General features: G+C 52.7%; 10 protein-coding genes across 10 annotated transcripts; 7 read left to right on the plus strand and 3 right to left on the minus strand.

Annotated features, from left to right (window-relative positions):
- Positions 1-164: 164 nt before the first annotated feature.
- Positions 165-946, minus strand: LRP88_01020 (mRNA splicing protein SME1; the record flags this gene model as incomplete). Its single annotated transcript, XM_083237719.1, has 4 exons — positions 165-296; positions 350-412; positions 785-812; positions 897-946. 4 exons carry the CDS (start codon positions 944-946, stop codon positions 165-167), a joined length of 273 nt encoding a protein of 90 aa, XP_083106224.1.
- A 2,515-nt stretch (positions 947-3,461) lies between these two features.
- LRP88_01021 (uncharacterized protein) lies at positions 3,462-4,187 on the plus strand (the record flags this gene model as incomplete). Its single annotated transcript, XM_083237720.1, has 1 exon — positions 3,462-4,187. The coding sequence occupies one exon, from the start codon at positions 3,462-3,464 to the stop codon at positions 4,185-4,187; it is 726 nt and encodes a 241-aa protein (XP_083106225.1).
- A 317-nt stretch (positions 4,188-4,504) lies between these two features.
- On the minus strand, positions 4,505-5,116 carry LRP88_01022 (CAP domain-containing protein; the record flags this gene model as incomplete). The annotated part of the gene is made up of 1 exon (XM_083237721.1): positions 4,505-5,116. The coding sequence occupies one exon, from the start codon at positions 5,114-5,116 to the stop codon at positions 4,505-4,507; it is 612 nt and encodes a 203-aa protein (XP_083106226.1).
- A 9,819-nt stretch (positions 5,117-14,935) lies between these two features.
- On the plus strand, positions 14,936-18,364 carry LRP88_01023 (uncharacterized protein; the record flags this gene model as incomplete). The annotated part of the gene is made up of 1 exon (XM_083237722.1): positions 14,936-18,364. The coding sequence occupies one exon, from the start codon at positions 14,936-14,938 to the stop codon at positions 18,362-18,364; it is 3,429 nt and encodes a 1,142-aa protein (XP_083106227.1).
- A 1,046-nt stretch (positions 18,365-19,410) lies between these two features.
- LRP88_01024 (NUDIX hydrolase domain-like protein) lies at positions 19,411-20,013 on the plus strand (the record flags this gene model as incomplete). The annotated part of the gene is made up of 1 exon (XM_083237723.1): positions 19,411-20,013. One exon carries the CDS (start codon positions 19,411-19,413, stop codon positions 20,011-20,013), a length of 603 nt encoding a protein of 200 aa, XP_083106228.1.
- A 385-nt stretch (positions 20,014-20,398) lies between these two features.
- On the minus strand, positions 20,399-21,944 carry LRP88_01025 (major facilitator superfamily domain-containing protein; the record flags this gene model as incomplete). Its single annotated transcript, XM_083237724.1, has 4 exons — positions 20,399-20,589; positions 20,642-20,689; positions 20,740-21,660; positions 21,713-21,944. The coding sequence occupies 4 exons, from the start codon at positions 21,942-21,944 to the stop codon at positions 20,399-20,401; spliced, it is 1,392 nt and encodes a 463-aa protein (XP_083106229.1).
- A 1,224-nt stretch (positions 21,945-23,168) lies between these two features.
- Positions 23,169-23,662, plus strand: LRP88_01026 (uncharacterized protein; the record flags this gene model as incomplete). The annotated part of the gene is made up of 2 exons (XM_083237725.1): positions 23,169-23,454; positions 23,505-23,662. The coding sequence occupies 2 exons, from the start codon at positions 23,169-23,171 to the stop codon at positions 23,660-23,662; spliced, it is 444 nt and encodes a 147-aa protein (XP_083106230.1).
- Positions 23,663-24,321: 659 nt separating this feature from the next.
- LRP88_01027 (uncharacterized protein) lies at positions 24,322-24,809 on the plus strand (the record flags this gene model as incomplete). Its single annotated transcript, XM_083237726.1, has 2 exons — positions 24,322-24,616; positions 24,670-24,809. 2 exons carry the CDS (start codon positions 24,322-24,324, stop codon positions 24,807-24,809), a joined length of 435 nt encoding a protein of 144 aa, XP_083106231.1.
- Positions 24,810-25,397: 588 nt separating this feature from the next.
- LRP88_01028 (uncharacterized protein) lies at positions 25,398-25,904 on the plus strand (the record flags this gene model as incomplete). Its single annotated transcript, XM_083237727.1, has 2 exons — positions 25,398-25,725; positions 25,789-25,904. 2 exons carry the CDS (start codon positions 25,398-25,400, stop codon positions 25,902-25,904), a joined length of 444 nt encoding a protein of 147 aa, XP_083106232.1.
- A 642-nt stretch (positions 25,905-26,546) lies between these two features.
- Positions 26,547-27,065, plus strand: LRP88_01029 (uncharacterized protein; the record flags this gene model as incomplete). The annotated part of the gene is made up of 2 exons (XM_083237728.1): positions 26,547-26,823; positions 26,890-27,065. The coding sequence occupies 2 exons, from the start codon at positions 26,547-26,549 to the stop codon at positions 27,063-27,065; spliced, it is 453 nt and encodes a 150-aa protein (XP_083106233.1).
- Between the last annotated feature and the right edge of the window lie 499 nt (positions 27,066-27,564).

Below are 27,564 nucleotides of genomic sequence, written 5' to 3' on the forward strand. Positions count from 1 at the left end.
TCATATTTTGGCCAGGCGGCTTGGTATAATTTTCCCCTCCAGCAGACTGCAGTTCACATGTTGGTTCCACACGCCCATAACTCGATGCCCTATCCATCAACCAGCCAAGCTTTGGATTAATGACACGTTATCTCCCTTCAACAGAATCTGACCTAGAGCACAAGTTAGCGAATATCGTATTTGTATGGAGCACTGATCGTACCCAGAGGTCTCCGAGTCTCCTTGTCGTTGGTCTTGGTGATCTGCTTAACCTCGACGGCGTCGTCGATAACCAGGTTCATGAACTCGTCAAAGCCCTAGATACACAGGGTTAGAAAGAGTTTCCATAGAGACGGGGCTGGTTACTAACCCGAATCTTGCCCTCGATGCGAATGGAGAGCTGCTCATAAAGCCAGACGCTGACGGTAGCATGCTGCAACCAGTTAGTACTATGTCGAATTCAGGCCAAAATTCTCAATGGGCAGCTGGACTCCGAGGACACGACCAAGCTATCCCAAGCATAAGTGTAACGGGCCATATGTCACACCGCGTCCATCACAAACATCCAACTAGGCTCAACAACCATTCCAAGAGAACGGTGTGCCACCCAACAGGTGTATAGCATAGCGGTGAGAATGAACCCAACACATGTGATCATCGATTCAAGATATTCCGCCTGACCACAAGCCATAGCCCAACTCTAGGCGCCCGCATGTTCAAATATCGTCGGTGTGATCGTGTCTCTCGAAGCCACAGCGCTCGGGGTAGCGCGAGCGCGCGCAATAGTGATTGGAGTAAAACTCACTGATTGAAGAAGCTTGAAGATGAAGTTACTGCAGCTTGTTAGCAGACTGCCTTGCAAGCGACGAAGGCAACCTTCGCGTCGCGATGTCGCATGTGGGAAGCTTGAGCCTTACATGGGCAAGAGGAGAACGCGGCGACCGCCGCCACCACCGCGACCAGTCATTGTGAATCGAGGAGCGCAAGAGTTCTTGAATACAGCGAGAGCGTCGTCGGACCGTAGATTGGGATGAGAGGGCGAGATTTCAAGGTCGTTTTCGATCACCGCGAGTCTGGCGTCGCAAGATCAAAGCGGGAGCTTGAACGCCAACCCAAAATCTGGGCGGGTCCGGAGAAATTTTCCGCCGACCCGCTCCAGGCTTCAACTACCCAAAACTCCAACAGCTTTCGTTGCTTTCCATGTTCATTAAGAACTGCATGTGAATTGTATTATCTCGTGCCGCAAATTAACCATGTCATTGAACCATTTCTGCCATTTGAGTGCGGAGCGTGGAGTTTAGTGCGCTGGCTATTGAACTCATTGACTTGAACATCCGCCTCTTCCCAAATAGGACTACCTGTAATACAGATCAGTTCAAACAGAAACGGAGTTGTGGTGTGGTAGCACTGTATCAACTCGAAACATGTTCCGTATTGACACGGAAGAGCCATGTATTGACCAGGTGCAACAGGTCAGGACGCATTCTCCAGCCCTGCGTTGCCTCCCGGCACCCATCCATTGTTTCATACTTCAAAGAATGAATGGCAGAGAACAAGAAAAAAGTGTCCCTCGCCTGCTTTATGGGCAAGATACCGAATACCTATCAATGTAAAGTAGCAGCTGTTCATGTTTGGTGATCCGATGCACACGCCCATATGTCAAGCTGAAACACTCACTGTTCTCATACAAACTTGCAGGATTATGTAGAACAAACACTCTCGGTGCTTTCCACAACATATACTTATAAAATTCAGCACTATCTTTATACTTTTAAATGATACGTCAATACGACTAGAGTTTGAGCAAACATTGACGTAGGGTAGGGCTTATCCCTGGTCAAAACGCTCTTTGTCTTGTGATAAAGGCATGTTAAATAATGTAGAACTAGTGCTTCAAAAAATAAAGCCTCTTTATTTATTATGAAACTAGGTTTTAACTCCTACGTGATATGTAAATATGATATAAGACTGATTAAACAAAGACGTAAGAAATTGCTGAACGTTCAGCTACTAAACCTATTTACAACAGCTCATCTTACAAGTCTATAAAACTCTAGCCATGACTACTTAAAGTTCTTCATTTTCCTCTATTGCTTTATTTACTGTTCTATATTTTGATCATGCTCCGGCTTGCAGTATACCAAGTTACTAAAACCTCTTACATCCGTCTACCATGGACTCCCCAGGATGCTTCCCCTTCTTCCATCTACCCCCAGAAACCCGCATCGATATTATCAGAACGTATCTTGAACCATCTCCTGAGGAATTTTATATTATCGAAACTGGTGAGTTGCTAGAGAACCACCAATTCCTGCCAAACTATAACAGTCGTAACATGCTTGCTCTGTCGCTGACCTCCAGGCAGATGTCCCAGGAGGCGCAGCCTCTTGCTTCAAGCCATGTCTTCTTTCGTGCAGATTAGTACGGAGTTGGTCTTTTAGTACATGGGAAGTTGCATTGGGATCGCCTTCAACACTTGACAGTGATATCGTTTGAAGGCGGCCTTTTAGACTCGGACACGACAGACAATTGGCTCACGCGTGGCGACGAACAAATCAAGAAAAGATCAAATATGAATGACCACCATATAACATGCAATGCACTCTACTACATTGGGGACAGTCATGCCTACACCTGGCTCACTGGGTATTAAGGTGATTGTATCGCTAGGGAAGGGAGTGAAGAAAAGGGGCAGTCAATGATCATCAACAGTTTGGTCACTCATCCAGCTCTTCACACATACTCATTAACGGTAACTAATTACAGGTTCTGGTGGCCTTATATTTAACTAAGTACATTAATGTTCATTGTAGATGCTTGGATCCTAATCCTGCATCCTCTCTCTAAATGATGTCGCTTGTCCTGTTCAGTTCCGACTTCAATATCTGGATATACACTCTCCCACCGCGTCATCCGCGTCCTAATAGTGTACAATTGAGTGTCGAAAAATTGCTTGAGAGTCAGATTTGCTTTCTCGGCCTTCGAGCCCTGCAGCCGACAACTCTGAAACCTCCACGGCATCTGGCTCACGATGTTCGGGGCAGCAAGGAGGCTCCAGCCACCTGTGTAATCCGCGAAACGACCCATAATGACTCCATGGATGATCCTTAAAGAAGCGACAGAAGTATTCAGCCCAATGACATGGCCACACACCTTGGAACCTGACAGTCTGGATGTTTTGGCACTCGGAAAGTATTTCCAATATAGAAGCGATACAGGCTTTCCAAGGGTGCCGTGCTTCGCACCCGACTTCAATAGTAGTACTTATATTCAAGGCATCTATCTTAAGGGCAAACCCCAGGGCCCATACTCACAGGCAAACCAACGTAGCCCCCTGGACAGTAGCGAAGCAGGCATGGGGCGAATGAAGATAAAGACTCCTTAAGAAGCGGATGATGACTCGAAATCTCTCAACATTTTATCACTAAACATATCAGCATCACTCCCACTACACCGCAACACCTACACAAGCACGCGTCACCATGCATCCCCAGACGGACTGCCGCTTCTTCTCCCTCCCTCCCGAGATACGCATCATTATCCAACGCGACTACCTCGAGGAACACCCCAAAATCCAGACCACTGGTACTTTGAAGGGGTCTCTTGAGGAGGGCAAGATCAAGTGGTACAAGGGCATTTCGATCGCGCCCCCCCTCATGCTTACCTGCGTCAAAATGTACAAGGACATGCGCCTTCTGGCATTCCAGGACATGACCATCTTCTTTCCATTCCCCAGGAATTATATCTTTGAGCTGAGGATGACTCTGCCGCCGCCTCGTGAGAGCCTACAGTATCTCACTATTCGCATGGACCAGACACACCGGGCTATGAAGGCATACCGAAGCCTGACCGCACACTTGCTGGAGGGTCCATCTCTGAAGCTGCTCAGAATCAGAGGGTTCAATTACCCGGCCCTGTTTAGTTGCCTCGACCCTCAGTCCGTCTGCGGCATAATTCGTGCCTCAATTGAGCGGCGTCAGGCCCAGGGTCAGATAGTGATTGTTAGCCACCCGAGGACAGAGCTTGACAGAATGCCTTTTGGAGACGCCTTTTCCAGATTAGTTGACCTGGACGCAAGACATGTGGCATACCCGTACTCTTCGGAATCCGTTGTTCTTTTCCGTCCCCGCCGAACGGCCTTTTCTAGGGTGAGAGACCGAGTACAAATTACCCTTGAGGACGAGGAAGCCTACAGAAGGTCTGGATGAGCAGCGAGGTTACCACTATCGACAAAGCTGGGCTGGCTTTGGTCTAAGAGCTTTTCTCGTTTTATGTGATTCACATGAGTCAAGGAGAGAATGAGAAAGAGATGAATGGGCATCAGGGCACTGAGTCTGAAGGCAAAGAGACCACATGGGGGCAAGGAGACCCAGAAGCGTACAGAGCATAATATCATGTATCCATAAGTATCATCAATCTACTGGGAGATATACAAAGAGACTGTAGTAGTATATGCCAACTCATGTCCCGCATGAGTTCCGTCTTCACTCTCCCCAACATATGTCCAACCCGATATATCCCATCCTCACACCCAAACCACGAGGTATCCAACAACGATAACCAACGCCAGCCCAACGCCTGGTCTAGCTCTCACAGCACTATTACCCTCCTGCTTATAAACCTGATCCGTAAACTGCCCGATGACATTCCCCCTCGGCCAATATTCACAAACAAGATACCAACCCCTCTCACCACACAGCTTCCTTCCACAGCCAACGTCAGTCGTATCCCTCCAGACGAGCTGCGTAAAGTGTCCTGTCTTCTTGCTAAACTCTCCCTTGTCAAAGTCGTAGTCGTCACGCTCATCACCCCACGCCTCGACGCTCGCCGTCACGTTGCTATATCCGATGGCGAGGTTTTCGCCGTAGGGACCGCCAGAGTGCTCAAACTTGCAGTCGTCGTTGTCGTCGAGGTAGTCGGTCGCAAACTCCTCGAGTGTGCGGTTCCAGGTCAGTGAGCTGGCGTTGTGTTCACTGCGGTAGAAGTTGGTACTGTTGAGAATTGCCGATGTGAAAGTCTTGCCTGTCTTCCACTCGGGCTCGTTGGAGGGGATGGCGGCCGGAGCAGTGATTGTAACGACCTCGTCTGCGGCGAGAGTAACGCCCAAGAGGGACACGAGGGGTAAGAGAAGTCTCATGATGGCCGGGTGACACAATCAAAGCCGTGCTGGTAGATCTACGACTGGCAATGGTACAGCAGGCGTACAAGCAACAAAATCTCAATTCAATCTTCTCACGATGGTCTTTAGCGAAATGCCTCATGCAGGCCAAACAGAGCAGACAGCTCCAACAAATACGCTGCCTTCTTTGTTCTGCAGCCTGGTTTTCTGCCATCTTGCCTTGGAATGGGCCAATGACGTATGCCCATCTCGCGCCAATGGGTGGCCTGCACATGGCCGTCCTCGTGAGCTTATGATGAGGGGCAAGGCTGGGCAGAGTCTTGTCTATCAATCTTGATCTCGTTCCTGGAAGCTCAATTCAGCCCTCTCAGCAGCAGATCCAGACTCGAGGTTGTGGGAGTAATATTGACGGTTAATAATAGACTCAATCTGTCAGACAGAGCACAGTCGAACTGGCGGGGTGGTGGGCTTCCTCAATCCCCACCATAGCTCTGGACAGTAGCAGTAACAATTGGCGCCTAATGCGAGGACCGAGCCGGCCATTGACAGGCCAAGTCCATCTACCAATTGCCATTGTTAATCGACACCTCAGAGACGGATGGTGAGAGTGCTCGCTCGGAGCTAAGGCGACGACCCCCACGAGAGTTGGCGCCCAAGGCCACCCCAACCGTTGTCGCATCTCCAGCCTCATGTGAGAAGACCCCATCGCATATCAGGTCCGATCATGGGTAAGAGGGTATGAGTCACCGGCTGAATTCTCCATTCTAGAAGCCCCGTTGACTTCCTGCTCCACCGGTGCGCGCAAAAACAACGCCTCACTAACGCAGTGCAGCGGATTCGGGTGGTCCTCTCATCACAGCCGAGTTCTAGATCTCGTCTGAATGGCTTTTGCCTGTCGGGCTTGAAACGCGGCAGCTCTGGTATCGGCATGTGTGTGGACGCCGTCATCGGGGACTGAGCGATTATTATCCATTCTCAAGGCAAGGCCCTTGATGCTCATTCAGCGACTGCCGCCCGTGTGGATGCAAATGTTGTGAACCAACTCGTCTGAAAGGTCTGTTTCGTCCTGGGTCCAGTGTAAGCCTAAACACGAGGGCTCTGCATCCGCCCGTTTTCTTCACGCAGCTGCGAATCCCAACAAAGACGCCTCTCGTACGTCAGTCGCATCGCAGATCTTGCCATTCGTCGCCGGCGAGATCATCAGAGACGCCAATTCAGCTCCAACTCCAAACCTCAGCGGCACTTGTCGCGAGGCGTCGGCTTGCCGTACGATGATTCCCACCGCATTGCGTCTGTTGGTGAACTGTCATGCCACAGCGCCCCATCGTCGCCCCCAATGTTCGTTCGCCAGGAAAAAGAAAACGCAACGCACCCACAGGAAACCCACGCGCGTTGCTGATGATTTGCCGAAACTCGTCAGGACCCTGCTGATCACCTCAGCGTAGATCTCCTGGGCATGACGGCACAGTGTCGCACCTGCCAGTCCTCGCACACTCGACTTTGCCCGAGTCGGACTCTTGAAACCAGGTTTTCGAGGCCCTTTCGCGAGCGCCACTTTGCCACTAACACTCCCGATAATTCAAGAATGATGCTCGAGTTGAGGTTTTTCCAGTGGAGCCTTATCCGCTCAAGAGGAACGAAGGCCCGAAACTCCCTGGTCTAGCTGACCTGACATCCAATGCGTAGGCGCCTGTGAGAGTATGAGCGAATTGGCGCTCAGATACACCGCCTCCGACGATTAACCGTTGAATTCACGACAGACAGTTCCATCTCGTGGGCGTTTTTTCCTCGCCACGGTTGGCACACCAAGAGAAGAGACTATGACCGCCGATTCTACCCATTACGGAACCTTTTCCGCACCCCGGAACGCCTTCAGCTCGAGTTGGTTAGTTGCGCTCTCGTCTTCTTCATCTCACAAAGCCATCAACTTGGCTTGATTGTCGAGACCTCGACACCCTCATCAACTGACACAATCGTCCTTGTGGCGCAAACGCGTCCGAGTGGCCAGTCTGTAAATAACTCACAGGGACCGTCGTCACCACAGACATTCCTGGTGCGGCTTAAACGGAGCGCCACAGGGCCCGCCGTTCATGGCCAAAGCCAAATATGCGTGCGTCTGTGAGAGTGTGTGTGCCAGCCCCTGCAGCCTCCCAGACGTGTTGCTTGTCCAAGAAACATCGCATGTTCTCTCTCATGACTTGGTTGTTTTCCATGGCGCATCTGCTTTGAATCAGTCGATGCCCGGTCTCATGCAGGTCCAAGGAGTAGTTGCCTCTTGCGTCCTCGCTCTGGGGCAGCATCAAGCAAAAAGCAAACAACCATCTGTGAAAGGCGTTTAGCTTACCGATACCGCGGCACTCCACGTTAGGGCGCCTAGTGGACGCCCGTTCTAACCTTCCAAGGGTAATTCGAGACACACTCCGATATGGTACGGGGAACGAGCCCTGGTGTGGCATTCTGGCCCCCGTTGCGCAACCATATATGCCAGTCAAAGGCCTGGGCACAGCGGCAGAGCCCTCGTCTATCCCAAGAGGAACGGCTCGCAGCATCTCGCATGAGATCCTCCAAACTGGCCAATGCTTCAAGGCCGCAACAACTTGCCGGCATTTCCAACCGGCCCTGATTTGAAGTTAGCCAGAAAAGGGGCATCCCAAAAGTGCGACTAACACTAGCTTGGTAGGATCATCACTTGATTACCCGGAGATGGGGGTTTAGGAGCCTCATCCTCGGCAATAACTAGACTTGGGTAGAATTCTCTCCGTGAGGTCTAGCTGACGCTCCCAAAAATTTCTTCGGCTGCTGCTGGCACACGCCCAGGCCCGTGATGGAACCGGGACGTCACCACCCCGAGGCTCAGACGGTGCCGCCAATGAGAAGTTTGCCTGGGCATGCAGCCTGAAGCTTACCATTCATGGCAGTCAAGTTTGTCCGGAATTTCAGGGACGTAAACTCGTACTCTCGGGGCGCAAGAACACCGCGGCATCCGAGAGGGCGTAGAGGTGAGCGCTGATCGAGGCGTCGCGCTGGCAGGAGTTAGCTAGTCCTGTGAGAGTCAGCTCCAAAGTCTCCTTGGTTCAGAATGATCAGCCACGGCGTGTCGAGGCCTCATCCCCAGTTCCTGTCAACGGGGCGCCGCAATCAGCAAAATCTGGGGAAGTCAGGGATGGCTGCTGAATGGTGTGTGCGCCGTCAACACAAGGGCCAGGGGGCCTGCAAAACCAACGACCTTCCCCAGACCGGGGCGGGCCCCGGATTCAGTGCTTTGGTGGGCGAGCGAGTCTGGGGGATGGACTCAGGCCTGGCTCCGCTAGACGGGTTTGGGGTAGCCAAAAGCACGGTGACTGGGGGGAGTGCGAGTGCTCTCAAGGCCGCCAACACCAGGCAAGCTCGTACTGTGTGAAGTCGACAGCTGGATGCCAGACCAATGGGCGAGGTCGTGGCTTGTTCCATGGCCAAATGTCCCGACTGGAGTCAAGTCGACAACTGGTGGCGTGCAGGGGTTAGACCAAGCAAAGGCCGCAAGGGAGGGAGGAAAACGTGGAAGAGCAGCGTGCGCAGCCCATTCTGGCTTGTGGATTCACTGGCCAGCCCAGATGTTGGTCTCACACGCATACGCAGTAGGCGCGAGGTGTGGCAGACCCTTTTCGTCCCCAAGATTCGACAAATTCCTAGCATGAGTACGCAATGCAAGATGGGTTCCGAACAAGAGACATGGCTCAACCGTTGCGACGCGCGGTTAAGCGGTGGAAGAAACCGTCTGTTATGCCAGCAATGTCTGGCTCTCTTGACGCTCGTCATGGTGATTCAATGCTGTTAAGGACAACCGTGATAACCGAGCGACATCGCTCATTTGGCCTCCTTGGCCCCGAGCGAATGGCATATCCCCAAACCGACAAGCATCCCCGACGTGGCTGCATGAGCTTCCAGCTGTGGGCCAAAGTTGCACCTGACCTCTTTTAATCCTAGACTCCAATGGAGATATGCCTCTTTCTGGAGCTGGGATTCTGGGGTTCCATGATTCCGCAGGCAACGGAGGCCTGTATTCTCTTTCGTGAGCTACTGGGACCCAAGACGCGGCCAGCTTGATCTCCAACATGCAATTCGGGGTCAATGCTTGCCATACTAGGGCTGATGGTGAGGCCAGTGTACGAACAAGGGAACCTCCGGTAGCAGCGGATTGGAGAACTTTTGGAGAAATTGCTCGGGGAGCTTAACCCCTAGTCCGATGCCGGGCATCCTCGAATCAGCCTCAGCAGGTCAGAAGAGAGCAAGGGCGGCATGCTGGTGTCGAGCTTCCTCTTCTCGAGCTCCGTCTCCCTGATCGTCCCCAGATGCACAGACGCACCGCTTCCCTGTCATGAATGCATGGGGGATTGCCTGCTCCCCGTTCGTCAGATATGGACTCTTGGCTCATATGTAGGATGGTGGAGAATAACCCACTGGCAACTACCCGATGTCGCCTCGAAGATGTTGCTCCGTATCCAGCGGGAGGCATCAAGTTGAGACTCCCTCTGAAGAGAGGCATTGGCTCTGGAACGCCAGCCGTGATTTGTCGCAGCGCATGTGGGACGGGAAACTCTGTGGTATCCACTGTGACGAAGGCATCGAAGCATCAGGCTGCATTCGTGCAGATTGGGGATCCAGGATCATGTCCCACCGGTGATGCTTGGCGCATCTCGGGGGCTGTGCAGCGGATAGCCAGGGCCCAGGGGCAAGGATCACTCTGCTAACTGTGATTACGAGGAGGTGAGTTGGAGAAGCTAGGAGTATCGATAGCGTGGATGACGTCTAATTCTCTTATCATGAAGAGTTCGGGAAGCTCCCTTGAACGCGGCGACATTGTGCTCAAGTGCTTACGGCGCCGAGCCGCAGGTTGACAGGCCTGCGTCTGATTCAGCATGCAAAGGTAGGCATAGGCAGGGCAGCAGTTTCGAGGTGCCGCCTCCTTGTCCGGATATCAGTCTTGACACAAGGAAATTCGAGACTTTGCACGGCTCACTGCATACACTGCATATGGAGCTGTAGGTTCCAATGATAGTTGCTTATCTCGAACATGGGCGCGGACATACATGTCCCCGAAGCCGCATCTCGAGGCAGGACGCACGTCCAAGTTGGCCGTGTTCCTGGATCCTCGGTGAAGCAGCCGGTCAATTGGAGCAGAGCATCAAATGAGCGCCATGCAGGCGGGCATGCGATTCATCTAGCGCCTGGGGACGAGGTGCCATATCGTTGGACGCAGCGGCCGCACATTCCTTGTGGTCGGCGTGGCGAGGAGGTCCTGTGACTGCAGCAGCGACATGGCTCATGGTGTGTTGGACAGGGATCAGGGCCTCTGCCGTTGAAACCCCATTCGTGCTCGCATGAAAGCCATGTTGGCCGAGCCGTCTCAGGGCACTTGACGGAGCGCCGGTGTCTCTCGGCCGCGGCGGGCTTCGGTGCTCATCATTTCGCCCATCTGCCAGCCAATCTAGCGGTGAGCGTCGCTTACAGACAATACTTGCGATAGTCTGAGACCGAGTCGAGCGTCCGTCGACGGCAAGTGGGCGGGCGATTGAAAGTGATCGCGGCGCTCGGAGCAAGCGCTAAGAAGCAAGATCGAATCAAGCGTGTAGCCTCATCCCCCAGGATGGTCGACGGTCGGTCGCAACGACGTGGGACCAGAAGCGTCGACGCTTGAAGGTTGGTTGCCACCCTAGCAAGCAATCCCCCGGGCACAAGGCGTTGCGATTCGTCGCTGGCGTGTCGAGCCAAGGCCTGGGTCCCTTTGGCTTGCGTGCAGGTGGATCGCGGCGGTTTACCCGTCGCAGCATCTGGTCTGGCCGGCGCAGCATTTCCTCGACATTCGATGGCGGGATGGCATGGGATGGGATGGATGGTCCCCCGGCAGTTTTCAAGAGGAAACAAGCGTGCGTCGTAGCCTCGATTCGCTGCAGAGCCATGGCTGAGACCCGGCGGGACTCTCTGAGCCTGTGTGACACAACAACGTGCGGCCTCATGCTCGCCCGGGCTAACGAGACATCACGGAGGACAGTGGGGACCCAAGGGCCGGCGCACGGTCCCTGTCTAAAATCCGACCATGGACCACTCCATTCATGGAGTCCGGTCAGCTAAATCTGGGGCCACTGACAAGTCTGGAACCGCGTGGCTCGTGGTATTATTAATACTTTAGAGTGTAGGGGACGTCAAGGGCGAGCCTGCGACTTTGAGGCCTTTGAAACGCATCAGACGGTGGGTTTCGGGGGTTGGTGTTATGCAGCTGTACAGCATCACTTTGCCCTCGCTGGTCAAGCTCCCATCACCTTGAAGCCAAGCTCAAGGCTAGGTAGCATATGTCATTTGACTGATGAGCCGGTTCAGCCTCAATTCTTGAGTCCATCCAGAACATTTGCCACCTCTTAGTGAATTTCTCAACAGGCTTCCATGGGTTCCATGGAAGATGGAAGGGAATAATTTTGGGCGTCTCACCCAGAGATAGGGCTTGCTAGCACGCGCGTACTGTGAACCCTCTGAGTCTGAGCTTACAGCAAACTATCGACGAGAGCATATTTCCCTCACCCCAGAATGAGCCCTTTCACGAGGCTGTTGGTTTGATCCATGTTTGCACGAGAATGCCTCGTCTAAGCCGTCTAGAACCAACAATCTCGTCACAGACAATGGTCGTCGTCCTCGGCCGTGCTGGGTTGGCTGGGCCGTGAGCAATGATAGGCCTCGCACAGTGACAAGCCCAAGATGAGGACTCACGCTAACGTGAAGAGTAGGGGACCCGCTCAGTACGACGACAGTTTGGGCAATCAGCTGGCGTCCTACGAGCAGCCTCCCCTGCAAAGCATCAATCGGCCGCAACAAAGGCATTGATCGACTGATCGCGGCCAAATACCTGATGCTATTTCGTCGTAAATCAGTCCAGGGCATCGTTCGGGCGAGCAAGATCAAACAGGATAGGGTATCAAGTAGAAAAAGGCGCATGGTCATGGTCATGGGTCAAGCCGCCATAGTCTGGACTGACTGTCTTACTCGGGAAGCTCTAGGGTTCAAGCAGCCAAGAACCAAATGAGCAGAGCCTCTGACCATTCATTCCATCGTCTCAGGGTCGAGAAAACAGACTATTGCTCTGGCAAGCGTCACGAACTGGAGCCTCTCAAAGACGCCATGCCATCATCCTCAGACACACAAAAGTGCATGTGGAATAATTGCCGCAAAATGCCCCAGAGAGCCAGGGCAAGTCAGCCCAGGGCATCACTCGCTACAACTACGGGGTCGAATCCACGACCTGTCCACTGTCTCAGCAAACAAAACGGCGGGCGCTTGGACATGGAGAAACAGGCAGCTGCACGTCATTCTGTCGCGTCTCGTCATTGAGTTACAGGAAATGAATAATAATAACACCAGCAAAGCTCCATATCTGAGGCCTGTTGCGTGTCTTTGACACAGGCTTGTGGGCACCGACGGGCATCTATGTCCTAGAAGCTGGCCATCCAGAGTTCCCAATCGGGAGCTCTGCAGGCCGAGCAGCGACTAGCTGTCGGGCCAATCCTACGTTGGTGTTTCCAAGCCCAGTCCATCTTGTTCCAGCGAGATTAAGCGCCAGGATACGACAGCTGTGAGTCTGAGAGAAAAGAGCAAGAAAGCGTCCGGAAACGGTCTTGGAGTTGTTTCGCGGCATCGTATCTCTGGCATCTGGGCCGTGCCCGAACCAGGGCGTGACGAGTGAGCGTCCGCTAACAGCGACGGATCAAAGCCCGAGCTACCGGCGCTGAACCTCGGCCTCTCGTATCACCAACTTCAGATGAAGCTCAAGTTGTCGGTCACGAGGAGGGAGCCATTGTTAGCCTCTGCCAGAAATGTTCAAAGTTGCATAGATGGCCTCTTATGCATTCGGCACTCTTCCATCGTCATTCATCATTCGGACATCTGTCGTCTTGAACGCCGAGTTTTGGGTTAATTTTTTCGGTGGCCGTCTGCGGCGTACAGTGCACATTCAAACAGTCCAGTCCGGCGCAGCCATCCCGAGCTCGACGGCCTACCTATTCTCGGTGCAGAGCGCCAAATGCCGTGGCAAAAGAGGTTGCGCGGCGAAGCAACGGCGGGTGTGAACATCCAATGGGCTTACAGACAAGATGCATACGACGCAAGCACAAGCAGAGCTTGAGTCTATAGAATAGTGACATTGTGTTACGGCACTTGGTTTTGCTTTCAACTCTGAATATGATCCGTGATAGCCTTTGAGAGGACCCTGCAATCTGACATCCAATTCATCCATGGCTAAAACCCCCTGTAAATCACCCAGCCGGGGTCAGTTGGACCATGGCCGTGCCTCGGGAAGTACCAGATGCGCGCCCGCCGCGCTAAGTACCCTGAGCGGACTTGTGCTGCCTGCTGTGCCCTGTTCTTGCCCTGGCTGGCCCCGGAGGTACTTGAGATAGGACCTCCGAGGGAAGTACCTGGGAAGGGCCGGATCGCAAGCAGGGCAGAGAGGCTCGCCACGGTTCAGAGACTGGATACTCGAAGATAACTGATCACGATCACTGTCACGGCAAAATCATGCCAAGAAATGAAAAAGATGGGGAAGAGATAAAAAAGCTATATGGTAAAAGACCATGTGTTTAAAAAAGGTTTTCAAATATGATCAAGCGGTATATTGGGTCGCATTCGGCCAGAGGAAAATAGCGGCCGGCTGGGTGAATTCTTTCAGTCCATCCATGGCTTGCTAGTCCATCCCACCACCATGAAGCCTGACGCACGAAGGGTCAAGCAGCAAGTAACGTTGTACCTCTAGCCACTCAAAACCCGTATCTTCTCTGAGCCTCAATGAGCAAAAATGCCTGACAGGGTGCAAGCAAGCAAACCGATGACGACACTCACTGAGAAGCGACAGAGTTGAGGACAGCAACCGCAGCCTTCCTCATCGACGGCCTTGCAGCACCAACAAGCAACCCAATCCAGGGCCTGGGCTGCAGGTGCAAGCAAGCCCAAGCAAGAGCAGGGAACCTAACCTAGCCAGCCCGGGGGTAGATGGATGCTGTACGGGTGCTGCGCTGCTGGCGGGCGAGGGTACCAAACTCGGAGCGAACCACGGGAACTTGATGCGCCCCAGCCCAGGGAAAGGAAACGGCAGCTGGGGCCACGCCCCCCAACGCTGGTTGGAAGTCCTCCGGTGCCCACAGTGTCTTGCACAGTGCCCCTGCTTCCTTCCCTGGACCCTTTTCGGCGCCAACCTTCCCCTTCCCACTGCCACTGCCTCACTCTCACTCACCCTCTCTCTCTTCTTTCCTCCTTCCCCAAGCAGCTCCTGCTTCGCTGGCGTGTTCTCGACGACGACTTGAATTGCTTCACTTCACTCTGCTACTTGTGTGTGCGCATACTGAAAAGCATGCTCTTGTCGGCCACAGAACACGCCTCTATCCCATTCATGTTTTGATTATCGACATCTTCCCTCTTATCTCTACCTCCCCCGCCAAAAACAATCGACCCGCGCCCGCCGCCCGCCAGACCTCCCCGCCATCCTATCGCGCTCCTCGGTCGCTCAATCTCCCGCCCCACGACGAAACCGCCTGTCTGCCACCCAACAGCAGCACAGCAGAGCGCTTTTCAACCTCGACGCTTCGTTCTCGACCTTGAACTCGACGGCTTGCCATGGTAATCAACGATTCTGGCGTTAGAGTCTCGCGTCCTACTCTCACCATGTCCAATTCCGCCGCCCCGTCCGCCGCCGCCGCGGGCACCGCGCCCTCCACCACCGACGACTCTGGTGAGCAATCCCGCCTTTGCTGGCACTGCCCCTCATGTTCCTGAGCATCGACCCGCACGCACCGCCCGCCGATACTGCCCCGATTCTGCATGCTGACCCTGCCAGCGTCGACCATCACAGTCAACACAAAGGCGCCTGCCAATTTCCCTCCTCCAAAGACGGACAAGCCTCGTCCGCACGTCTGCGGAACCTGCCAGCGCTCGTTTGCCAGATTGGAACATCTGAAGCGACACGAGCGCTCCCACACAAAGGAGAAGCCCTTCGAGTGCCCCGAGTGCGCTCGATGCTTTGCCCGCCGTGACCTGCTGCTGCGTCACCAGCAGAAGCTGCACCAGACCTCGACCCCGTCCTCCCGTCCTCGCAATCGCCGCGAGTCCACCACCGGCGTCGCTCCTGGCCAGAGCCGCGCCCGCAAGAACAGCGTCGCAGGTCCCAATCCTACCGCCCCCAATGCCGCGGCCAACTCGATGCGGCCTCGTGCCAACACCATCAGCCATGTTGATGGAACTGCCATGCAGATGATGGCAGCCGCCAATGCCTCGGTCGCCCGCGGCGTTCCTCTCACCCACACGCACAGCAGACACCCCAGTCTCGCGGGCTTGCCAATTCACAACATGGACCACCTCTTTGGTGGCATGTCGGCCGCCATGGGCCAGCGCACCATGCAGCCGGGCATTCCCAAGCTTGAGACGGGAGCCCTCGGTAACCTCGATTTTGTTAACGGTCTCAGGACGGCGCCCCCGATGTCCGCCTACAGTGCCGAATTCGACTTTGACCGCCTGCTCTTTGGTGGCACGGGCACCACAATAAACCCGAACGCTCTGCACTACAGCGAGTCGCCGCAGTCGATGGTCTTGGAACAGGCCTCGCCTTTCGGGCAGCCCATGGGCGAGATGCCCACGAGTCAAACTCTGGACGATAATTTTGACTGGTTGACTGGTTTCGAACATCAGATGTCTTTTAACACAAACGAGAACGTGGTTGACGGATCTAGTCCGTCCGCAATCAGCACGACGAGTCAGAGCGGGATTAGCGATGTGATGTTGGATGGGTCGAATCACCCGGCGCCGGCTGGGACAAGTACCATGTGGCAACCCTCCGTGATGGGACCTCCACAGATGCCGAACCCTTTTGCGATGGATCTTAATGGGTCAGTCTTCCCGGATCTCCTGAATGGGGCCCCGTTATCACCTCAGCCAGCTACTCAAAAGATCAATGACCCTTACTTCTCTACGCCTCCACCCTCGCTGAGCTCGTTGAGCCCATCTGTCGTATCGGGGCTCAACACGCAGAACATTAACCAGACCTTTGGCTTCAACGCGGGCCCGGAGACGCCTTCATCTCTTCATGGTGGCAACAACGGTGCCTCGCCAGTGACCACCATCACAGATGCCACCCGGAATGCCATCGTGAACATCCTGTCCCAGTGCCTGCCCTTTGGTGGTCGTAAATATTCCTTTACTTCTCAGGGCTCACCTCAGTCGCCACTCTCCCAGTCTGCCGGTACTGCCGCCGCCCCTCAAGCAGCCAGTTTGCCCAGTACCCAGGACCTCCAGCGATACGTTGGTGCTTATCTTGCCTATTTCCACCCCCATCTGCCTTTTCTGCACGTTCCAACCTTGTCCTTCGACATGCCCGTTTCCACAAATAGTCGCCCCGGTGTAGGTGGTAGTGGTTGTTTGATCCTGTCTATGGCGGCCATCGGTGCCCTGTACGAGATGGAGCCTGCCCAGTCTAAAGACCTGTTTGAGATGGCCAAGAAGATGATCTTCTATTATCTGGAGGAGCGTCGAAAGGCCGACGTGCGAAAAGCAGATATCCGACGCAGCACGGCAGCTAACCAGGGCAACGACGGTGGAGTTCACACGCCGGTGTGGCTTGTTCAGGCGATGCTTCTGAACGTGGTCTATGGTCACAACTGCGGCGACAAGACTGCGAGCGACATCGCCTCGACACACTGTACGGCGCTTGTCAGTCTGGCCCAGGCCGCCAATCTTCTTCAGCCGGATCGCGCGAGTGGCCCAGATGGTCAGGACGTGCAGATGGCTGAAGACGGAAGCTGGAACATGAAGGCCGAGTCGGACCAGACCGAGTGGCTTCGTTGGAAGTCTGGCGAAGAGCGCAAGCGAACCCTATATGCCGTGTTTATCCTCTCGAGCCTCTTGGTTTCCGCCTACAACCACACTCCGGCATTGACAAACTCGGAAATCTTCCTGGATCTCCCATGTGACGAAGAGTTCTTTGCAGCCGAGTCGAGCGCCGCGTTCATTGCCAGAGGTGGAGCAGAAGCAGCAAACCACAACCGCATGAGCTTCCACGAGGCCTTGGGTGAGCTCCTACGCACGAATGAGCGGCAGCAGGCGCAAATGCCTCTCAATGGACAACAGCCATTTGAGTCTGCGATGGAGAGGAGAGAGCTCCCGACGACAGATCTCAGGCCCAGCACGTTTGGCTGCCTGGTTCTCATCAACGCGCTTCACAACTACATCTGGGAAACAAGGCAGAGGCATCACAACAAGATCTGGACGAACGAAGAGACGGAAAAGATGCATCGCCACATTGAGCCCGCGCTCAAGGCATGGCAAGCAGCCTGGTCGAGCAACCCTCATAACAGTGTTGAGCGACCAAATCCATTTGGAATGGGACCGCTCTCGGCCGATGCCATTCCACTGCTTGATCTTGCCTACATTCGGCTGTTTGTCAATCTTTCCCGATCAAAGGAAAAATTTTGGCAGCGGGATTGGGACGGCATGGCCGAAGAGCTCTCTCGTGGTAATGAGATCATCCAACATGCTGAGCACTCACCCATCTCAAACTCTGAATCCGCCAGCACCGAACCGTCCGACAACTCAATGCAGGGCTCGGTATTCGCCGAAACGCCAGCAACCCGAACATCATCGATGGATCTCTCAAACAGCCAATTTTCCTCTGCTCAGCCTGGCTCAGCTGGCATGACCAACCGTTCCACATCTCGACGTGAGAAGCACCTTCGCAAGGCAGCCTTTTATGCCGCAGATTCACTGGCCATGTCGGATAAGCTCGGTGTTACGTTCGCCGACTTTACGAGCCGTGAGCTCCCTCTCCAGTCGGCCCTGTGCGCGTTTGATTGTGCCCAGGTGCTTGCTGAATGGATTGCCACGTTGCAGGATCGCGTCGGTCGCTACCTCGGGATTCTTGGTCAGGATCAGGTGAACCTTGGGCAGGTTCCTGCAATTATGCTCCTGGAAGAGGAGGATGTCAAGCTCCTCGACAAGGTGCGAGAAGTCCTGGATTCGGCCGAGATGAAGATGCGCCTGGAGCTTGCCAACGGCGTCAATGGGCAGGAAGCCAATCTGAACCTGGACGGGCATCACGGGTACGCTGCCAAGCTCCTCCGCATCACTGCCCTGATGCTGGACAAGGCAGCAGTCTGGCCGGTGACACGGCTCAAGGCCCGATGCCTGGAAGCACACGCGAACCACATGCGAGCTCGCGCCGAGAGGTCTATTATGCCCCAGAACGAAGGGCGGGCTAACTAAAGGTGGATGTGCTGGGCGCATCACACTGCAGTTTGCTATGCGGACCTGATTTCAACGTTTGTTTCACGAAAGCCGGTTTGTCCAAGATTTATACGACATTCTTTGGTTGCGATTATACGACATCGACACCGACTTGATGCGTTCCGAGCCGATTTGAGCGCTATATACAAAAGTCCGTGGTTCTTTGCGATTGTTTATATTCTGATGGATGTATAAGTTTGCACATTTGGCTTGTTTTTTGTGTGTTTGGCGCTGGGGTGTTGGAGGGTCAACATTTGTCGATATTATACGGTTCAAGCGCATGAAGCAGCTTGCTACTCGAAGGGTTACGTAACGTTTGAGCTATACTGTCTCACGATTTCAGGAATAAGCACCGGCGATGTGCTGTATCACTGGCAGACGTTATATGGGTTGATGCCATGGAACGACTCGGACTTGTCATGTCACCAACAGACGAAATCCTCGACTGAGATTCGATTTTCAACAAATGAGGTGCCATTCGAGCACGAGTCGAAGGAGCGCGGTATACGATATAAGAGTGGTTCCGAACTGGTTGTTTGAGAAAACGGGTTGGCCGTCATCACCGACATGCTGATGTTTGACATGCATGTCGGGAATGTACAAATATTCGGTCTTTCCCTTGTGTATGTATGTATGTATTTAGTATCTGGCCTCGATTTGATGGCCTAGGACTTAGAACTGGAATGACTGGACGGTTCATGCACGTTCATTACGAATCACCAACTGGTGCAAATATTGTTATCGTGATGGATGTTCCTCTCATGTCCCGACGGTGGCCAACATGATCAAATCACCGCTTCCCATGGTCCAACTGCCCTGAAAGTCGTCAATGCGTTTGCTTCAAATATTCCCATATGACTGGCTTCAACTTGTTTGTGTCAGTTTTGCTGCCTGGTAGGCAGAATATGAAACTGCCTTGCGTGATAGTTGGCCTATATTAGCGTGCCATCCAGTCAAGTACAAAATAACGCTCACTCTCACATCTTTCACCTCAACATCTCAACAGGCGTCAAACACACAACACAATGACAGACCAAAAAACAGAAGAAAGAACTCCTCCCGAGTTCAAGTTCACATTTGACGAGTCCGTCTCGGAGTGGAACATCAACCACCGCGAATGGCTCAAGATCAACGAAAAGACGTGGGACTCCCTCGCCACGGGCGCCCTCGTCTTTGACGCCCAGGACCGCATCCTCCTCCTCCAACGCGCCCCGGACGACAGCATGCCTAACAGATGGGAAATCCCCGGCGGCGCCTGCGACGACGAGGACCCGACGGTGCTGTACGGCTGCGCCCGGGAGCTCTGGGAAGAGGCGGGCCTCGAGCTCCGACACATCAGCCGCGTTGTGCCCGACGGCTTCGGGGGCAAGCCTGGCGCCGTGTTTACGAACCGCACGGGCAGACGCTTCTTTTGCAAGTTTTCGTTCATTGTGGATGTTGCAGAGTACAGCGAGGTCAAGCTGGATCCGAATGAGCATCAGGATTTTGTTTGGGCGACGGAGGAGGAGGTGCAGAGGCAGGCTATTGGGGATAGGGAGATTCCTTTGACGAATGCTTTGATGACAAACTTGATATCCAAGGCATTCGACATGAGGAAGGCCGATAAGAAGGATGGTGAAAAGGCTTAGAGGGATATCATTCAGGTATGGGGAATCCAAGTCATCAAGAAGCAACATGCTCATGTTTATCACTAGAGGCAACACTTTCATCATCATTAGAGGCCACTTCAGCTTATTATTGATTTATTATTAACCAGTACACCTACTTCATCGGATAGATGACACTGTCGGCAATTTGGTATTTCATGTTCCCATCCAAAAGACATTCTCCCAAGGCATATCCAACACCAGTGCACCAAAGACTTTTCCTTTTTCCCGAGTTCCCCCAAACAATGCCATTCTTGTCGTTCATATTTATGGTATCCTTCGTCATTTCAAACTTTTATGATCCGTAAAGCAACGCCAACACGCACACACACACACACACACATTAAACATTAAAGTCAAAGCTTGGTTAGATCTTAGTCTTGGGAGACAGCCACTGTCCGATGAGGAGGGCTCTCGCGGCGAAATAGCAAGCTCCTCCGATGAAAACAACGGCCATGAGGAGACCTGCCAGGGCTTGGGCTCCCATGTTGTCGAGCATGCTACCGCTAGTAGGGAGGGCGATGAGGAGGGCGAAACTGATGACGCAGTTCATTGTGCCTTTTAGATGGTTAGTTGACATGTGTCACAAGAGGCGGCTCATACACTTTACCGTAATATCGCCCATAATCCTTAGTCTCGCATGTCTTGCCCATGCAAACTACTTTCTGTTAGCTTGTCCTATTTGCAAATCGCCGTTGAAGAACTTACCTGGAGTAATCGATAAAAAGGAGCCACTCCCAAAACCCCAAAGTCCACTCCATGTATAAAGGACAGGAGCCGAGGTGGTGCCAAAGGGAACAAACATGACGCCCATGAACAGAATAGTAAAGGCCATCGAGATGAGTAGCACATTGAAATGCCCGATCCGGTCACCGATGAGTCCCGGGATGATACGACCAAACGTCGACGTGGAACCGATAATAGCCAAAAGAGTGTAACCATCCTCTGGTGTGAAGCCCGCCCGGGTAGAAATAGACGGCAGGAGACCAGCAATACTAAAAATGGCAAACTCGAGCATGAAGAGTCCAGCTGTTACGAAGGAAAAGGCGGGTGATTTGAAGGCTGCCAGGTTGAGGGCGGAGCTCTTGGGTCTCGGTTGACCATCGGAAGTGATCCCGTGTAGTCTGTTAAAGGGGATGAAGCAGAGCATGGCAGGAATGAGAAGACCAGCAGAGATGAAGGCCATGATACGCATCGACCACTTCCATCCGATGCCTGGAAACGTGTACCGGAAGATGATGGGGAAGATGACGGACCCAACGGACGAGCCTGCAAGGGCAATGCCCATGGCCAGGCCTCGTCGACGGATGAATAGCTTTCCAACGATGGCTACAGCAACCACCATTGTCATGGCAGCACCAATGCTACCAAAGACCCCGAGACATAGCATAAACTGCCAGTAGGTCTTGCACTCGGCCATGAAGATGAAGATGGCGACATATAGAAGCGCCCCAACTGGACCGATAATGTTTGGGCCGTGAACGTCGAACAGGGGGCCGACCTGGAGGTTGAAGACCAGGGATAGGAACAGAAACATGCCACTGATCCATCCTACTTCACCCTCGGAGTAGTCCTTGAGCTGGTTGAGACTGAGGTACGACTGAACGGTTCCGAGGGACTGCATGAAGCCTATAAAGTGTCAGTGACTGTTTCAACAGTCTGAGCATAGACACGGGCATACCAAAGGTCGGAGTTAAACACAGAAAAGACCCCAGGACACATACCCAAGCACTCATCTTGGATTCTATATCCCCGCCGGTTGACTGGGCCACCGATCTCGTCTCGGGATCCCCATTCACGTTGGACATTGTAACGACGATGGGTTCAAGGCCGATGGCAAAGGCTCCGTCGGGGATATCCCGAGGGGGAGCCTCTTGGGCAGGATTCTCCTCATCTGGTGTTCGAACAGTCATATTGAAAAGCCTATGACGAGTCTTTACTACTCGAAATTTGAGACAGCCTCTTGACACTTTTTTGAGGACGAGCAGACAGAGTTGCAAACCCCCTCCTCGGAGTATATAACCGTCGGGAGTGGGGCCGGGGGTGGAGGTGATAAAGTCTTTTTTTTTTATTCGAGAATGGCAAGAACCAGTAACTATCACCATTCAGGAAGGCTACATGAGAACCATATCCGGTCATGGGAGGTTCTAGCCCTTTTCTCTTCCCCGCGTGTGCACGCCCTACAGACGACATAGGGTGCGGACCGGTGTCGGGACCGGAGCCGGCTTGCATCCTTCTTTGCAACCAACTGATGTACGGGAAAGAACTACAAGGTGTGATAGACTAGAGCTGGCTGGTTAGCATAAGCGAAGGAGGGAGGGGCCCTACCGGCTCGGCACGCGCGATAGGGTCTCGGCCACATGAAGTCAAAAGGCCGATCCAATGATTTTTGTCTGGAACTCTCGTGGCGTTGCGTGATCGGAATTTGAGTCATGGGGAGAAAAAGCCTGCCTTGTTGTTTATTGGCGGTCTGGGGATGAATATAGGGCTAACGACATGTCAACTGCTAGGATCGAGATCCATTGGAGGGAAAATGATAGTGTCTCGGCTCAGATACGGGTTCGGCTTTGTCAAGTGATGGCACCCCGCCGTCACACTTGACTGTTTGTGCCACCCAGGAGACATTGTACCGGTTTGAGAGGGCCGAACCTCTGAGCTGTCAAGCTTCATCTCACGTGGCATCACGACATGCACTCAAGAGGTTGAAGCAGGTGTTTGTCTTATCTCGATGCCTTCAAGACGAATAAATAGGACAACCGATACCCATACAAGTTTATATACACAGTCAATAAGAGTATTGTAAAGCCAATCTTCCAAGTTCCACCCTAATATCAACCCCTTCCACCCACCTACCCCTCCTTCATCCAGAAAACACCATCCGCCACCATGACTCTACCAGTTGAACACCTCGTCCCTCGTTGCAAGCCGTGCTCTTTCCCAATCCCGCCCAGGGGTCCAACCTTGGTGCCAGTATCCAGTGAAATGGTGACACGATGGTGACACGATGAAATATTCTCCCTTGTTCGCCTTTCCCAGGTGAACGGCAGCAAGCTCAAGGCTCTGAATCCCATCCTCCAGGCCATACTATATAATATACGTTTTCCATGAGCAAACAAACACCCAAGGGCATCGTAACAATGACAACTCACCATCCCGACCATATCCACGTCCTCGTCTACAAGTGCTTCGCCGCCTTTGACAGGCTCCTCGCCATGATGCGGCAACAAGGCGCCATCGAGAAGTTCCCCGAGGAGTCTCAGATCCGAGTCAAGCGGTACGAGTTCTGCAGGTGGTCCGAGAGGTTTGGCGCAAATCTTGTTTGCTCGTCAACGATATCGCTCGATTACAAGTTTCGCAACCACGACTATCCAAGAGAGACGATACTTTCGCAGTTGGGGCACCTGCTCTCAGATATCGAAGGCCGTAAGTAGAGTTTTCTTATTACTAAGAGGTTCTTAAACTAAAGCATTCAGTTGAAAAGATGTACAAGGAAAAGAACACACAGTCCGAGGCTAGACTATCCCTCACCAGGATCGCGGGTATAATAGAGGAGCTCAACCGGTTCCTAAACACACTCCCCAAAGAAGAATGGCTTGAGTCGCCTGAAGACCCAGTCGTATGGATAGGATGATACTGATTGGGCAAAGTCGATTAACCACAAAAGTTGAATTATATGCGTGATTGAGGCAAAGGCCGGTTCCAGTCTCCAGAACCACAAATGGGAGCATGTATAAATGTGGGAATTTGAGCCATGGAGGTATACCACTAGTCAACATGGCCTCAAGAGTCATGGTTAGTTATGTTAATTGTTAATACATGAGGAGCTTGGGCGCTCGGACTGTGTCAAAATACTTGTCAAACCATCAACAGATAGCAGACACCAGGAGCGATTGGGAGAACATCCTCGTGTCTAAGTGAGATAGACTCAAGATTATAATCAAACCCCAAGTCAACACGCTCCCAAGGTCGGACATCATACTTTGGTTCTCTAGAGGCTCAATCATACCACGTACTCGTCTCTTCGCGCTTCAAACGCTCTGAATGATGCAGCAGCCAGATGAAGCAGGTTTCAGTCCTTTTTAAAAAAAAAACCCCCATTTTGTTTGCTTTAGGCAGTGAATCATATTCCTTATTCTGTGCAAAATTCTTGCAGTGAATAACCCGCTTCCACGGCAAGTAACCGTAACACGGTATCCCCCGTTCGTTCTATAAATTCCACTCACAATCCAACCTAAACACCTTCTCTCCTCCACAACCACATCAGAGGTCGCCCTCTCCAACTCAACAACCATGGTCAGCGAACAGGTTGCAGGGCGAAAAAGCCTCGCCAGCACGGTCGAAGAAATCACAATCACCTACAACATGATCGTCGCCCTGGCGCTCGATCGCGGCCACACAGATGGATGGCCCCGGATGTCGCAGCTGAGAGCTTACCGACAAGAGTTCCTCGACTGGGTCGAAGCTTCGGGCGCTGCCCTCGAGTCCTCACTCCCTGGCTCATTGTCGTACCAGTATTACGATCGCCCGGATATATACAGCAAGTTCACGGAAGGTGCTACGGATCTATGCGAGATGCTCAAGCGCAGTGAGTAGCTCTCCCGCAGAGACCGTGTTTCTAACTAACTTTTCCTCTCCAAGTTGTGGACCTTTACAGAGCAGGCGTTGGGAACCCGGACAGACTTAAGGAAACACTGGCCTTGATGGATCAGTGTTCCAAGACTGTGACGACTCTTCGCGAGCTGACGGAGCGCGGCAAATCACCACCCTGGGAGGCGTGAGAGCAGATGGGAAACAACACCACTAGCTATAATACGATGGAAAGGGGCTTTCCTAGAAGTCGTTCACAGGAGTCTGGCAGGGTCTAGAAGCGTTGGTGGATCAGAAGTGCGAGGCACGACAACTGAGCGCCTGCAACATGGCAAGGCCTGCTTTAAGCATAATATTCATCCTCGTTGGGCTCTTTTTCGCTGCGACAGGCTGCTCACCCTGAGGATTATGTTCGCTGTTGAAGTTCAAGGTTGAAGGCCATTCCAGACACTCACAAAGTTGTAAGGAGACGCATCACCGCTCTTGGTCCGCTTCAGGGCCTGCCTACGTTGCAACAAGATGCAAAACCCATCTACAGCATCAGACAATTGTCCTTACGCGTCTCTTTCGCAGAGATTCATGGTAGCGATATCTCCAGCGACAATTAATCCTCGTCGAATTGTAGATATATAACCCCTAAATAGCCCAACTGCCCAATTTACACACTCTATCTACCAGCCAATTTGACACTCTTAATATTCTTCCACAACACTCCCCATCTCTTTGTCCAACTTACTCTACGGAAACATCTCGTAGCCATCCTCCCCAACACTACAGTCATGTCCGCCCAGAATGCAGAGCGCCCCCCGGATACAGAACCCCGGGAGACAGAGCGCCTGGAAGGCATCCCTTACGCCGTCAACGAAATCAGAAGGGTATTCTGCATGCTCACCCTCAAGGCAGCTGGGATAGACTTGAAAGGTCAAGCCCTCAAGAACATCATTGTCACCCACGAGTTGCGGTTCATCACATGGATGATGGCCAACGATGCCCACCGCATGCCTGGCGCCTGCCCCAGGTCTCTGGAGTACTGGCGCAGATACCGTCCCCAGTCGTATCGTACGCTGTCCCATTTAATTCTGAGAGTCAACAGCCTTCTTGATCGCAGTAAGTTCCAACAACTAATGGCTATTCGTGGCATTATCTGGGTTAACAATTGTTCCTTGGTAGTCTATGAGCTGCTCAACGAGCGCCTCGGTCCGGATCAGAAGTCAGTTTTGGATTTGTTTCTGAGACATCTCAGGGACACTTTGAAATCTCTGGAGGATGTTACGGATGAACGCTGAAGGGTTCAGCCGTTGTGTATCAGGGGGTAAAAACAGTTTGGAAATTGTGGAGGTTTGCTACATAGGTCAGAGGGCGATGTAGGTAACGAAATTGAACGAACACCATTTCATACTCCGGTTCAAACTCTTATAGCTAGGCCTGTCTCGTTTGCTCAAGGTTAGACATCATGACCACGGCTTTAGTGATTGGTCTCGGCCACTCGTTCGATACTCAATTTGTACAAGTCAGGAAAGCCGGCCAGTGCAGACGGGCCATGAGGTTAATATAGAGACAATAACACTCGATGCAGCGTTCGCCCATCACATACCGTAAGGTAGTTAGTTGATCACCGACCAGTCGTTCGCTCGTGAGGCCTCATCACTCTCACATTCGAGCACCTAGTCATTGACCTTATCCCAAACTCCGTGAATGTCGACTCAACACAAACAGTAAATCGCCAGTTTATCGTCAATAGCAATGCCGCGAGAAGGAGACATGGAATGTATACATAAGGATGAGAAGTATCTACAGTACCCTCATCCATACAGTAGACATCAGACACAAGCTCTACAGCACAGCAAGCATCACATAACAGTCTCTTCAAGACAGCAAACATCACACATCAGCCTATACAACACAACAAAGAATACACATCAGCCACAATGTCCGACATGTTCACACCCGATTATGACACCTACAAGGGCAAGTCCATTGTCGAGATGATCGATGTCCTCAACACGGCCTTCGACACTCTCCAGCAGAACTTCCCTGAGCCCGGTGCGCACTCTCAGGTCTTGAGGAGCGACGTCGACAACCTCTGTAAGATGTTCCGCCAGTGGGCTGACGATCCGGAGCTTGTTGTCAAGGCTGGAGCTTCGAAGGACATTGCGAATCAGATGAGGAAGCTTCTGTACGCGATCGGTACCCTCCTCGAGGCCGGTAAGCCCTCCCACCCCCTAGGGTAAGAAACTTCGGGCGAGACTTGTGCTAACGAGTAGTCTTCAGTCGACAATATTCATACCCGTCGTTGTCTCGTTGACCTAAGTGTTGAGATGGCCGCAGACGGATATCTGAATGAGGTCGATTCTCATCTACGTAGCCTTCAGGACAAGTCCGCGGCTGCCAAGAAGGAGATGGAGAAGAAGAAGAAGAAGAAGAAGAAGAAGAAGGAGTCTAAGTGAGTCTTACTCATGCAACGGGTTCGGTTAGCAAAGGTTGTACATTAGTTGCCAACGAGATCAGACAGTAATAGACGAAGCAAAAGAGCTTTCTTAAACCTAAATGTCCTAATCAATCTTGAATTGTCCATCTATATTGTTATTGTCCACAATGACTACCTAGTCCAAAAGAGGCTATCAGCCACAACAGCAGAAGGTACAGTTATCAATACATGACACCATTAAAATCAAATACCATAACACACCGTAAGTACCGTAAAACACCGTAAGTCCACCTCCATGTATGCTTTGATCGGCCGGCATCCTTCCGGCGGATATCCCGGAAGACACGGAAGAGTGGACCGACAGGCCCGGATCCGATCGGCCCGGACGGTGTAGGGTAGAGTTGTGATCGACGAATTCAAGCATCGCAACGGTAAAGAGATGATGTTGCATCGGCACTTGTGAAAGGCAGGCTAAAAAGTCTAGACCGGCAAGTGCCTGACCGAACGGCCAGGGCCAA

The sequence above is a fragment of the Fusarium phalaenopsidis genome (genome assembly GCF_050370095.1).
Source record: "Fusarium phalaenopsidis strain FUZ10S chromosome Unknown contig_32278, whole genome shotgun sequence".
Taxonomy (NCBI): domain Eukaryota; kingdom Fungi; phylum Ascomycota; class Sordariomycetes; order Hypocreales; family Nectriaceae; genus Fusarium; species Fusarium phalaenopsidis.